This window comes from Dipodomys merriami, unplaced genomic scaffold (genome assembly GCF_024711535.1).
Source record: "Dipodomys merriami isolate MVZ:Mamm:240054 unplaced genomic scaffold, mDipMer1.0.p SCAF_21, whole genome shotgun sequence".
Classification (NCBI taxonomy): domain Eukaryota; kingdom Metazoa; phylum Chordata; class Mammalia; order Rodentia; family Heteromyidae; genus Dipodomys; species Dipodomys merriami.
In genome coordinates, this window is record NW_027203493.1 from 5781253 (window position 1) to 5796773 (window position 15521).

At 34.5% G+C, this 15521-nt stretch overlaps 1 protein-coding gene across 1 annotated transcript in view; it reads left to right on the top strand.

Moving 5' to 3' along the window:
- The first annotated feature begins 332 nt into the window (after window positions 1–332).
- Window positions 333–15521, top strand: part of LOC138834200 (olfactory receptor 5D13-like) — a 37139-nt gene continuing 21950 nt past the window's right edge. Inside the window, exons 1-3 of the mRNA XM_070032950.1 lie at window positions 333–383; window positions 2802–3171; window positions 13114–13172. Coding sequence (XP_069889051.1) covers window positions 333–383; window positions 2802–3171; window positions 13114–13172 — 480 coding nt within the window. The remainder of the gene's footprint in view (window positions 384–2801; window positions 3172–13113; window positions 13173–15521) is intronic.

Here is a 15521-nt window from a genome sequence, read left to right on the forward strand (position 1 = left end):
CCACCAAAGTTGCAAAGTTCGTTTTCAACATAACAACTTGTACTTCTCATTGTTGCAACGAGTCCACCTGTATCCTTATTTAAACGTATTGTTTTTCCCCTTCCACTCCAAAATTATACCGACATCAAATACAGTGAAAGCAGGAGTTATACTGTGGGGGAGGGACATACAAAGCAACAAAGAAATAATCTTATAAATGCATTAGAAACAATCGCATGAAAGAAAAAAAAACATTTGAATACATATCTTAGGGTTCATTTCCCTAACCTCATGTTATCTGGCCTTTTCTGCTTGACTCAGACATATACTACATATTGCAAATAAGGGAAACCATGGGACCAATTGAAACAGACATCTTATATTTCAGCATCTTGCCAAGAATGGTATGTCTGTTAATGCACTGATTTATTCCTGGGTCATATATTCTATCCATTTTCAACACATCTATTTTTTATGCAAATACCACACTGTTTTTGTTACTGTATCTCTGTAGTATAATTTGACATCACATATTTTTATATTTCATCAGATATTTCTTGGGTTGCTTTGTTTTTATGTGACTATAAGGTATTGCATGATTTCATGTGAATTCTAAGAGTTTTATGTTTTGTGAAAAATAATATCATAATTTGTAAAGACATTGCATTTAGCCTGTGCTTTACTTTGGGAGAATACAGTCATTTACATAATGCTAATTCTACCCAGTATTGAATACAAGAGGACAATTTCTTCATTTTTTCAGTATTTCACAATTTTCATTGTGGTAGTCATCTATGTCGAACTAGATTTGTTTTTGTGTCTGAAGTTACTGTGTGATCATTGTTGATGTATTTATTGTGTATTTTTAAATTTATCCTAGGATCTTTTTGTATATATTTTCATTGTAAAAATACTGCACAGAGGGGTTACAGTTACATGAGTAAGGTAATGACCACATTTCCTATTGAGCATTGTTACCTCCTCCTTTGTTTTTTTCCTACCATCCCTTCCATTCTCCCCACCCCAGCTACTCCCTCCCTCTCCCCAAAGTTGTAAATTTTGTTTTCAATATCGTATCTTATATATCTCATTGTTACAATGGTTCTACCTATATCTTTATTTCTGCATTTTGTTTTATCCCTTCCCCTTCTCAAATTGAAAAAAAAATGTATATACAAGATACAGGGCACCAGAATCAAATACAGTGATTCAATTCCACTTTCCTCATCATTTCTGACTATCCACTGTGTTTCAATTCCTTCTACTATGTACACAATTTTCTTATTTAGTAGAGACCCATACTTATATATACACTAATAGTTTCCTTCATTCTTTTTCTTTTACTTCCTTTTTTCTATTTAATACCCACTTCTTTAGGCCGTTCGTGCAATTCTGTCTTCCATTGGTTCCACTAGACCAAAGCAGCTTACAAGAGTTCCTCTTAAGTGATTTAGAGAATGTTTTGCTGCCAGAACTCTGATTATGAAATTTGGTGGGGGATTTCATTCACTTTATGGATTTCTCCTTTCACATTTACATTGCCTCACATGTTTAATTTAGCTGTTTATTTCCAATGGGACACGTAATATGGAGTAGCACACTCATCAGTATCTGTTACTTTTGTTTGGCTTTTTGATAGTAGCCTTTCTAACTGCAATGGCAGGGTGCTCATTGTGGTTTGACTGAGATTTCTCTGAGAAAGCAACAGAAGAAGAGAGTGAGATAGTCAGAATAAAGATGCCCAAATATACCTAGATATGATAGCCACTAGAATATTTGTTTTTTTCATTTTTGTCAGGGTTGCAATTGGAATATAGAACCTCCTGTCTCCTAGCAGATGCTCTATCTACACTGAACCACAGCTCTAGCCCCATATGCACTGATGATTTTGAAATAGGTTTCTCCCTGCTCCCTTGGGTTCAACTTAAAGACTGTAATTTCTCCTAGTTTTCCTTTTCTGCTTCCTTCCATATCTTGGAACATAAGCACATAATAATACCCTGAGCTGCTTCTGGTGAGATGGACTATTATGACATTTTGTTCAAACTGGCCTCAGGATTTGGTTCTTCCAATCTAAGTCTTCCTAGTGGCTAAGATCATAGGCCTGAACTACCATAACAGGCGCATTTTAGAGTTTTTACATATGGTGAAATCTTATATATCTTACAAATCTCCAGAAGTAAAGAGCTTCATGCACTAAATAAAAGATATCACAGTGAGAAAGGAAGAAATCAAATTATTTCTGCTTTTAAGGGATATAATTCATATATCTGTATAGATATTTGTACATTTTATGTACATGATATGTGTGTGAAACTTTGTTTGAAATTCTAAATGCTTTAGAATGTGAAATTATATATTCAAAACCATGAGATAGTGTTTGAAAAAAATAAAGATTCAAATAAAATATGAATTAAAAGAATTAATATTGTTAAAGTTTTCTACTATTCAAAGTGATCTACTGAAAAGTTCAATACTAAATTTCTAATGATTTTTAATGCAAAAAGAAAAATAATAAAACCAGAGAAATTGCAGCAATGAGAACAAAGCAAGCTCAAGGATGAAACTCGTTGTCTTTAAAATGTATTACAATATACTACACCAAACATTACAACACCTCTCATTAAAATATACACATATAACAATAAAATGAAGGTATCATGAATAAACCCATTCACATAAGACCAGCTACTCTTCAACAAAGATGCCAAAGGTCTATAATGATGACAATATTCCTTTAGACAATCCTTGATATGTTGGGAAAAATTGTCTATCCATTAAAACCAAGAATTTAAAATCTTATATTATGCAATTCATAACAGTTTGTATATAGTTTACATGGGTTTCAACTCGCATTTTGTGGACCCAATGAGATCAATCACTACTTTTGTGATATCCATCCTGTGCTGAAACTTGCCTGCACAGACACACACATCATTAGTGGTGTTGTGACAGCCAACAGTGGTACCATCAATCTGAGGAGTTTTGTCATCTTGCTGATCTCCTACACTGTTATTCTGGTGTCTCTGAGGAAGAGGTCAGCAGAAGGTACGCGCAAAGATCCCTCTACCTGTGGCACCCATATTGCTGTGTTTATCATCTTCTTTATTCCCTGTACTTTTACCTACATGCGCCCAGATGTTCCCTTTTCAGATGATAAGATGGTGGCTGTGTTTTACACTATTGTCACTCGTATGTTAATCCTATGATTTATACTCTCTGGAATGCAGAAGTCAAGAATGCCATGAAGAAATTGTGGTGCAGGAAGCTTTTCTGGGACAGGAACAAGAAATAGCTGGGAGGGACCACTGAAGTTAGTTGCTTTCGAATTTCCTTGGCCATGGTAAATAGAACTGTATTGAGCAAGGTGATAGCATGCCTGGGTTTCCCAGGCGGACAAATGTGTGAGCAGCATATCCTGCATAAGGAACTACTCTTTATCATGATTATCCTATTGCTCAAATCTGCTCATTCTCATATCATCACAGCCACATTTTCTATTTAGTTAAAATAGTACACACACATATATATGTAATGCATGAGATTGTGCTTTGAGTTTATTGCTGTTTGATATACAAATGAAATGAATATGTAGATGATGTATGAATGATGATTTGGGAAAGGACATGTCTGTGCTAGTGCATTCTGATATTATCTCCTTACAGAAAATAGAACTATGAGTCTCGGATTTCAGACTGGGAGTTTAGCCATGTGTAAAATAGCAAAAAGACAAAAGGAAGTTTTAAAGAAAGTGATAGCTTTCATCCATATGTTCCCCTGTCTTAACATTCCATTTCTTTACCTATACACCAAGGGTACCTTTAGTAAGTTCCAGCCCCTACCTTCAACTCTAACTTATGGATTCCCTTCTAAATGAATCTAAACTTTGCTTTGGATCTGTAACCACTTTTCCCTTTTCATATAAGGTTCCAAAACAAGTTAAAAAATAGATGAAAACAAATCCATCTAGAGGATAAAGGAAAACATGACTCAATCAGCAGGATAAACACAATTTGTTGAAATGCATGACTGGAAAATCATGATTCTTTCAATGTTTGAACCAAATATCTTTCCTATATTCAGTAAGCTATTACTGATCACTGGACTTAAATAATTCTGTTACCAATTATGCATTCCAAGGATACTCCTGTGGACAAAGGCTTTTTCCTTCTGTTGTATATGTCTTTCACCATGAGCCTCAAACTTGGGTCGTATTTTTATGTAAGCTAGTATATTACTGGAGTTCTCACATCTACAAATCTCAGAGCACCAGTGCCGCCTCTTTCCATGCTTGTATTTTGCGTTAGGTGCATGCAAGTATTAGTTAGAGAAATGAATGTTTAAAATGGAATCTTCTATTAGTGCATTCACAAAACTAAACTTGGAAAGATTTTTTTCAAGCCATGGGTGATCTGGATTAGAAGTTGTAATTTAGTTATGAGCATTGCCTGAGAACCCATTGTCCATGATTTGTTATCTGTGCAGTATTTCCTTATATACTGGTATTTGTTCCATTTTAATGTGAATCTTAGGTCAATTCTTCCCAAATGGATCCATCATTATGTCTTTTTAAGCCTTTTTTGTTAGAAATATAAGGGTAAATATTCTAAGATTCTGTTCCATTGAGAAAGGTACTGGGTTAACGAAATAGTTGTACATTTTGACAGTTTCTCTGGTTAGGTATTAGTGTGCACAGCATAGGTGTACAAAGCTAGAAATCAATAAATCGATCTTCTGAGAGCATACTAGTTCAACTGGCAAATGGAATATAAACAATACAATGTGTACCACAAAAACTGAAACAAATTTAGAAACCTTTCCATATATGATATGTTCATTCCGTTGTTAATTTTTCTCCAGAATAATTCTACTTTGAAGACTGTAAGCTACAGGACTCTTGAGAAATATACATCGCACTGTGTATCTTTTTCCTTGACAAAGTAGTACTGCTATTTTTCTCATGGACAATTAAGTATATGGTATCAAAGTGTGCCTGCATTTCTCACAGTGATTGCATAAACTTATAAGTCCTCAGAATTTCTTCTGAGTTTATCTGCATTGGAAGGACATGTCCAAAAAATCAGGAAAACAGAGTCTCCACAGCACTGGTAAGAGAGTCTAAACAGTAAGAACATTGCATCCATGGCTGCAGCTCACATCACTGACTGCCAGCCCTTCAGGGTTGAAGACTTGCTTTTGCTTGATGACTGAAAGGACTTTACTTGTATTCTTCTTGGTTTTGAATGTTGAAACAAATAATTTATGTAATAGTGAACCAAACAAAATATTTCTACCTTTATTCTCTAGATAGTTGTTAGAATACTATCTCATAGAGTCACTATGTTAAACATATTTCTTAGCAATGGACAACTGCTTATTCACATCCCTCTCCATGGCATACTCCTTATCATTGATGGGCACTCAAGAAACTCAAACATGTGTGGGTGGTACAGAATTAAAGTACTTTGTAGCTTAGTAGTAGTAATGCCTCGCTTTATCAGTACTCTTGCAAAATGATCATCCATGAATGTGAGTAAATTAGCACTGCGATTTTCTGCACTTGGAAAATAAATATGTAGAACATTCCTGAGCCACCAGAAATAGAATGAAGTTCAGCCTCAATCACCTGAACAAACCTTAATGAAAGACAGATAAAGGAACATTAATTTTTGTTTAATGATGAATTTAATAAGGGATATTTGTACATTATTAAGCTTTATGATCCAAAAATAACTCTGGTCAAGCTATCTGCCAATGAAGTCTTCATGAATCCACAGATGTTGTTTGTAAGTTCACAGTGTGGAAGATTTCTCCTGTTTAAGACTTTAATTAGGAAAGCATGGAGAAATGATCATATATGTAGTATAATATATTATTATTAATGTTCACCGTGTATGGAGTATTTAAAGATCCATAGAAATTTTATTTCAGCTTCCCACAGATTTCCTTCCTAAACAAGGATATCTTCATCCTGAGGTGAAATAAAAAGTATCTGATTAAGAAGCTAGGTATCTATACATGTACATACATACACATGCACACAACATATGCACATGTACTAACTAAATGTGAGTATGGGTGTCCTGATTAATCTGGTCATGGCAATCATTTTAAACTGTATATCTATATCAAATATCATTTGTACATGCTAAATGCAGTCTTGTTTTGTTTTGATTTTGGTTGGTTGGTTTTGGTTGCTGACACAGGGTTCACTGATGTAGTGCAGGCTACCTATCAGTCCATGATGTAGCAAAGATGGGCCTATGATCCTGGTGCCTCATCCCACAAGTCTGTAGAGGGCAATAACCTGCCTTTGACTTGTATGTCAAATACATTCTCCATTCCCAAATTACACTTCCTTCTGGTGAGAAATTGTCTCATTTCTTCAAAGATGAGACAGATCTTTCATGCCACATTTGTCTTTGTCAACTGTTACCAAATCCATAACAGAGGGTGGAGGAAATCTACCAGGCTTCTAATGTCAGATTTCCCCTATGTGTAGTCAATGAGGTGGTTGTTAGCTGCCTCACATATATTGAGTCTTTGTTCACTCCAATTTGACCCAAGTTGTATGCTTCACCTAATTTCCATTCCCTGAAGCTTTTCAAATTTTACTCTGAAATTTTTGGTAGTTTTATTAATTTAATTGTTTAATTGTAATAATTTTATATCTCAAGTTTCATTTGCAAATATCAACACTACATCTCTAAAATCAAAAAGCTGCATTAATGCTGTTACCAAACCATACTAAAAACACATGGTTTGTATAATATCTATTTGATACTAGTTATTTCTTTGGACAAACTTGAATTCATTGAAGAGGGCTAGAATTGGATGGGCTTAATTCCATTCTTTGGTAAAGGCTCAGAAGATTTCCATTTAGCACTTCATTGTATTTTATTTCAGATGCATTTCCTCATTCTTTTCTTATTAGGTTATATTAGTAGCTTCTCACCAGCTAAGACAAGAAGTAGAAATATAAGAACAATGACAAAATGAAACATTCCCACTCACATAACTGAAATCTTGTTAAGTCTAGAACCCCCTAATGTGGGGGGAAAATGTTAAGGTTCTTATATCCATTGAAATGAGAAAGGGAATGACATATTGAGGAACAGAAAAATAGATGTGTATACACTCAACTGAGTGATGAATATAAATTTGTTTGCAATAAATGTTACTGCAAGTAAAATTTTACTGCAAGAGTAGTATCAATAGTCACTGGATACAGGTAGAAATACATGTTGCTGTTCTTTTACTACTATCATGCTGTATTGTTATTCAACTTGGAAATAAAAAGGATTCCTATACTTTTCAGGTAAAATTTCTAAACATATCACATTTTTCAAAACTATAATGTCACAACTGTCAACCTGGAAGGTCACATTGTAATCATAATCCGTGGAATAAAAATGCCCTTTTTTATTTTTTTATTTTATCTTTTTAAAATATATTTTTGTTGTGAAAATACTGTACAGAGGGGTTACAATTACATGGGTAAGATAATGAGCATATTTCTTATCAAGCATCCTGCTTTGTTTCCCCTTCCTATCCCTTTGTATCCTCCCCCGCAAGTTGTAAAGCTCGTTTTTCAACATAATGAAAATGTCCTTTATTTGACAGCAGTGACTTGCTCATTGCCTTAAAGTCATCATGAGACTGAACCTCTCACATGAAGATTCATTCAGAGCAACATTTGGACCAGTTGTTAAGTGTAAAATCACACTGTTGGAAAACTGAATCTTCCCTCATATATTCTATTTACTAATTCTTGAGATTTTGAGTCTGCCTGCTTCTCATTTCCCAATGACATCAGACCTCCAATAATATGAATATTTATCAACTGAGAATCTGATCTTTAATCCAAAGCACAAAGCATTAGGCATTGTGTACAATTAAATTAAGAATATTTATTATAAAATTCTCTGATTTTTATTAATTTTAGCTGAATAGATAAAGATATATTCAAAAGCAAGTAAATGTATATGTATATATATTTATATATATACATATATACATATATTTGGATTCCATCTCTCATAGACTACCCTTTATTGATAACATTGAAAAAGATTTAGTATCAGCTTGCCAAATTTAAGTTCTCAGACTATAGACAAATAACCGCAAGAGTTTATTAAAAAGTCCAGATTCCTTGTACCTGTTAACCAACCTTGGAACAATTGTTTAATTCTTAGAATATGTCCTGTTATCAGAAGGGGGAAGAAAAACCTCTAAATTAATTCTAAGCATCTATCAAATTTGCAAACATTGGCCTAATTCTTGTTTGCTGCCTTGGACCCCTAGTGTTTCCTTTTCCTGTAATGTTTTCATTGTATCTGGCCTTACACTGAAGTCTTTGATGCATTTGGAATTGATTCTGGTGCAAGGTGTTATATAAGTTTCTAATTATAGTTTTCTGCACTTGTATAGACAATTCTACAAGAATCATTTGTTAAAGAGGTTAGATTTTCTTTGAACCTATGATTTTGGTCTCCCTTTTTAAGTATTAGTTGGCTATAAGTCTATGGGTTCATTTCTGGCTCTTCTATTCAATTGTTCCTCAGGCCTAATTTTGTGCCAGTACCAAGCTATTTATTGTTACTATGGCTTTGTACGACTGGATACATGTGGTTGCATAAAACTGAAAAGTTTTTGTATGGCAAAGGATACCTAGCAAGATAAATAGAAAGTCCACACATTTAGAGATGATTTTTACTGGTTATTCATCAGACAAAGGCTTCATATCTAAAACATACTTACAGTTCAGTAAATAAAACCCACAAAAAAATAAGCCCTCCAAGAAACAGCAACCCAATTCACAAATGGGCTAAAGCCTTAGAGACTTCTCAGAAGAAAAAGTAAGAATGGCCAATAGTCATATGTTCAACATCTCTGGCCATAAAAGAAATGCAAATCAAAACACCATTGAGATTTCACCACACTGTAGAATGGCCATTATGAAGAAAAGTATCAATATCAGATTCAGGTGGGGATGTGGCCAAAAGGGAATACCACTATACTGTTGGTAGGAGTGTAAAATTGTTCAACCACTCTGGAAAGCAATATGGAGGTTTCTCAAAAGACTAAATAGAACTTCCCTATGACCAAGCAATTCTGCTCCTGGGAATTTACATAAATTTCCACATACCAAGCAGAACTAAATAAGTATCACAACCATGTTTATTGCAGCATTATTTACTATGGCCAAGGTATAGAATCAACCCAGATGACCCTCAGTGAATGAATGGATCAAAGTAATTATATGTATATTTTTATATATATGTATCCTGGACTTTTTTGCTTCCATCAGAAAGAATGATAATGATATTGTACCACTCATAAGGAAATGAAAAGACTTGGAAAAAATGTATTAAGCAAAATAAGCCAGACTCAAAGAAGTATAGGTTTCATGGTTTCTCTCATTTGTTGTAAATAGTTGTGCAAGTTTAAATAAATGTTTTCAATTTATTTGAGGAGTAAGTATTATAAAATAAATGATATGTGAAACATGCTGTTAGTATTTGTCTTTAAATTTAGGCTTTTAAACACAGATGATGGAAATGGCACTGTGGCTCAAAGTGGTTAGCACACTAGCCTTGAGCACAAAAGCTAAGGGACAGTGTTCATTCTCTCAGTTCAAGCCTCATAACTGATCACACAAATAAACAAAAAAGTTATATATATATATATATATATATCCCATCAATAATAATTTTGAAACTATAATCTCAATGTCCTATAGAAAAGAACTATAACTATAAAAAGATCTGGATAATACCAAATATCTAGCCCATTTTATATTGGAAAATGTTGATGATAGCATTTTTCCCAAGTTTTATTTTGGTTATCACTTTGCTTTCAACTTTATTCACATGCTACGCTATATACATACTTTATTCGTTTTTATTATTGATAAATATGTCATGTATACACACTATATTTAGTTTTACCATTTATTTACTAATGGTTGTTTGAGATCATTATAATTTTTGCTTTTGTGAATAGTGCTGCTAAGAACATTCATGTACAGAACTTTTACAAATACTCTTTATGTATTATCTGGCTACAATTAGATACTACTCTCTCTTACCATCTTATCTCTTATAATCTATATAAAGTTATTTTCTTATGTGAGTGATTTATCAAGTTAAGTTTTCTGTGGAAGTATGGTCCTGGAGTGTTCTGTACTCACATCTTTGACACTGAAATTAAAAAATTGATTTACAATATGTTTAGGTTTCAGTCTGGATAGTTATGTAAAAGCAGGTGAAAACTTAGGCATCTTATCATATTCTTAACCACCCCCATAAAGACTATTTGCCCTGGATCATCAATACCTTCAGATTATAAACCTACATATAAAACAAAAATTAATATTAGTATTAATAAATGAATAAAGGTGTTCTGAATAAAAAAGAATTATAACATGGTGAATGTGCAACATTACATGTTTTCATGAATATTTTTCACAAATTGATTGATTATCTGGCCCAACAGTTTTCAGAAATAATAGTAAATATAAAAATCTGAATACATTTTAGCTATATTTGAAGGGACAACGTAAGTTACCTCCTCATATATTTCCTGTCAAGTATTTAATACTGTCCGTAAAAATAAAGTTTATGATACATTGAAAAGTTATGAAAGAAAAATTTAAATGCAACTTAACATTTTGGGAAATTTATATTTTAAAATAATTTATATTTGTAATAAAATAGAAAAACAAATAATATAAGTTAATAATTTCTCTCAGGACTCTATCCCTCTGCACACTATTCTTAATAACTGATTTTCCCTCTTGTACAATTATGTATTTTCAATCCCTATAAAGTTAGTATACATTCATCACTATGATTAATGAGTAAAGATCATCATTCAAATACTCTAGAGCTTTGGGAAAGTAATACAAAGTCGAACCATCTCATGGGACTGCTGTACAAATAATTGCTCCAAAATTTTTGTCTCTAGTGATTCTTTAGTGTTATTCTCTGTTTTTTTGATCCCCAAGGACTTAAGGAATTATAGTTGTGGCATGATTCTGTACCAGCGTTTATTAATTTGTGTTTGTGTGTGTGTGTGTGTGAAGTCTTTTGTGTGTTATCCCTGAAAAATGTATCATATGATATAGTCATACACATGTACTCTGGGCTTCACTAGCTCAGAGGTATTTCTTTTAGCTTTTACAATCATCAGGAATAGTTTTGGAATTCGCTAACTTTAGAAAAGGCTTCTTCAATAAATGTCTCCCTTAGCTGCTTCTATATTTAGGTGAGTTGACTCAATTCCTCTAATATTTCATTCTAATAGAGATATATTGATTTGGGGTCAATTTTTGGCAGAAAAAGAGACATGGACTCCTAAGGAGCCTCATCATCCAATTAATTTCAAAAAAAGAACCCAATGTGCTATCTTCCTGACTCCAGTCTAGTTTTCTTCATGAATCAGAGAGAGCATGGTTAATGATGTATAGGAAAATTAAGAGATTTCTCCATCTCAGTCTGAACTTATTATACTAGCATATGTAATTTCATATGTTTTCATGGCTGAAAATTACTTGATGGCATATATATATATTTATACCACATTTAAATTATTTATTTATTAGTTGATGGCTGATTCCATATTTTGGGTTAGTGTTGCTATACAATGAGAATGCAGATACCTTATGAATTCATTTAATATTTATTTTAAATTATATTCTTAGATATGATTATTGAGCATTATGATCATTGTTATCATTATTCAGATGACAGATAGGTATGTGCTTGGGACTTGTAGAGCAGAAGCATAAAGGCAGTATTTCTCTTTTCTCTCTTCCATGCTGATTTCCATAGAGGCAGGGTGGATTTAGCTTACCGCCAATAGTATATAGGTCTTTTTTCCCTTGCATCCTTGCTGTAGTTTCTTTTTATTATTATTTAGATGTTTTTTTGTCCTGATAGGGAAGAAATGAGATCTCATTGATGCTTTGATTGGCATTTTCTATGAGGCTAAAAAGGCTGACTATTTCTCTGAATTTTTAAAACCATACTAACTCTTCAGATTCAAATACATAGAATCCTGCATCTTTTTTGACATCATGCTGTTTTACGTAGAAATGAATTATAATCGTTTCTACTTCCATCCTAGTGATTTGAATGTAATACTGCTAAGATTCTCATTTCTTCATTAAGATTCTCAATATTATTAAGATTCTCATTAATAGCATTAAGATTCTCAAGGTATCCATGTGTGTTGATTTCTTGTTTGAGATGTTTTTCTCCGTCATTTATCTTTGCCAAAATTTAAACTCCATCCAGAATAGCAGAACGCATTTTTTTTGCAATGGCTTACAATTTGTTTGCATTTCTACTATATTTACAGGTATGTATCTTCTGAGAATTGCCATATTGCAAAGGAATGTAATTTGCTGTATCTATTTTACACTGTAAGAACAGTCATGCTTTCATGACATTTTAATGAGTAATAAAAATGTTCACCTAGAGCAGCACTTTGAGCTGTGTTCAGTGACCCATGCATACAATTCATCACTATTTCTTAGGTTCATAACACGAAAAAAATTGCTTGAGATCAGTATAACCACAAAAGAGTTTTTGAGACTCCATCCCAAACATGTAGTAGCATGTGCCTGTTATGAGAACTATGAAGGAAACATACATAGGAGTATCAAGGTCAGAGAGAGCCCAACAAAAAGCAAACTCTAATAAAGACCCACATTGTTGCCATTTACATGAGTCCCAGATGTAAATGAAGGACTGTTTACCCAACAATTCTACATTTTCTACTGAGCCACCAGGGGAAGTTGTGTCCATCTGATAAGAACAGAAATAGTTTAGTGGAAGGTCCATTATGAATTCATCAACCAGGTCAGTACAAGCCCTTATGTCGAAAAATGAACTTTACAACTTTGGTTGGGGGTGGGAGGGGCGATTGGGTAGGAGGGGGCAGGGGGGAATATGGGAAGGGATGGGAAGGGGAAACAAAGGAGGAGGCAACAATGCTTGATAAGAAATGTACTCATTATCTTGCCCATGTAATTGTAATTCCTCTGTATGGTATTTTCACAATAAAAAAAAAGAGCCAGAATAGTTCCCTGATATCAGCCAAGTGTGGTTACTCTATGGCTTCTTTCAGGTATCCACAAAGTGTTAAAGGCTGTCCTGAGGGTAGTCCAGCCAGCTATTCGACTAATGGTTTTTCACTGATGACATTCAGGCTAACTGGAAAAAGCATAAGTAGGCTCCAAAGGCTCATGCCTGTAATCATAGCTACTCAGGAGGCTGAGATCTGAGGATCACTGTTCAAAGTCAGTCCCGGCAGGAAAGTCCATGAGCCTCTTATCTCCAATTAACCACCAGAAAACCAGAAGTGATGCTGTGGCTCAAGTAGTGGAGTGCTAACCTTAAGCTAAAGAGCTGAGAGACAGCTCCCAGGCCCCGAGTTCAAACCCCATGACCGACAAAAAAATACAAACAAACAAAAAACAAAAACAATCCCCCAAATTATCCTCAATAGCTAAGCTTATTTATATAAATAAACGAGTAAATACATACAAGCTTACATACATACATATGTATTTGTAAGATAGCACAATAAAGAGCAATATTAACTTGTAGCATCATCATTATTTGAGATATAAAGTGATACATTTTGATCTTTTGTTCTTCTCCTTTTAGCTTTGTTGTCAATGGCTTAAATGATCGAGTTGTCATTCATTTTGCAAAAGCTATCAAAGCCAATGTCAACCACTGACTAATGTAGCCACAAGAAGTGCATGTGTTCTGCATCTTTCTTTTTTTATATTGTGAAAATACTGTACAGGAGGGTTACAATTACATGGGCAAGATAATGAGTACATTTCTTATCAAGCATTGTAGCCTCCTCCTTTGTTTCCCCTTCCCATCGCTTCCCTTCCCCCCCCCCCCGTCCCCTCCAATCCTCCTCCTACCCCAACTCCCCTCACCAAAGTTGTAAAGTTCGTTTTCGACATAACAACTTGTACATCTCATTGTTGCAATGGGTCCACCTGTATCCCTATTTAAACTATTTGTTTTTCGCCTTCCCCTCCACAAATTATACCAACATCAAATACAGTGAAAGCAGGGGATATAGTGGGGGGGGGGGGGGAAGGACATACAAAGCAACAAAGAAATAATCTTATAAATGTGTTAGAAACACTGGCATGAAAGAAAAGAAAACATTTGAGTACATATCTTAGGTTTCATTTCCCTAACATCACCTTATCAGATCTTTTCTGCTTGACTCAGACATATACTAGATATTGCAAATAAGGGAAACCATGGGACCTATGTTTTTTTGGGCCTGGCTTACTTCACTTCATATAATTTTTTCCAAGTCTTTCCATTTCCTAACAAATGGGGCAATGTCATTCTTTCTGATGGAGGCATAGAATTCCATTGTGTATATATACCACATTTCCTTGATCCATTCATCTACTGAGGGGCATCTGGGTTGGTGCCATATCTTAGCTATTGTAAATAGTGCTGCAATAAACATAGTCATGCTGGTAGCTTTAGTGTCGTCTTGTATGTAACCATTTGGGTAAATGCCCAAAAGTGGGATTACTGGGTCATAGGGGAGCTCTATGTGGAGTCTTTTGAGGAACCTCCATACTACTTTCCAAAGTGATTAAACACGTTTGCACTACCACCAACAATGCAGTAAGATTCCCTTCTATCTACATCCCCTCAGAGTTCTTGATTATAGCCATTCTAACTGGAGTGAGGTGGTATATCAATGTCGTTTTGATTTACCTTTCTTTTATGGCTAGGGAGGTTGAACATTTCTTCATGTGTCTACTGGCCATCCTTCTTTCTTCTTCAGAGAAGTTTCTCTTTAATTTTTTAGCCCACTTATTTATTGGGCAGATGTTTCTTTGAGGATTTGTTGTTGGGGGATTTAATTTTTTGAGTTCCAAGTATATTTTAGATATGAGACCCTTGTCCATTGTATGCCTAGTTAAGATCTTCTCCCAATCTGTAGGCTTTCTATTGATCTTTTTTTTTATTTGTGAAGATACTGTACAGAGGGGTTACAGTTACATGGGCAGGATAATGCGTACATTTCTTACCAAGCATTGCAGCCTCCTCTTTTTGTTTACCCTTCACATCCCTTCCCAGCCTCCCCCCTTCCCCCCAATCCCAATCTTTCTCCTTCCCCCCCTTCCCCACCTTCCCCCTCCCAGCACCAACGTTGTAAAGTTCGTTTTGGACATGACAACTTGTACTTCTCATTGTTGCAACAGGTCCATCTGTATCTTTAAACAACTGCTTTTTCCCCATCTCCTCCTCAAGTTATACTGACATCAAATATAGTGAAAGCAGGGGTTATACTGTGGGGGAGGGACATACAAAGTAACAAAGAAATAATCTTATAAATGCGTTAAAAACACATGCATGAAAGAAACGAAAACATTATAATACATATTTAAGGGTTCGTTTTCCTACCATCACATTATCTGACCTTTTCCGCTCGACTCATACCTATACTAGATATTGCAAATAAGGGAAACCATGGGACCT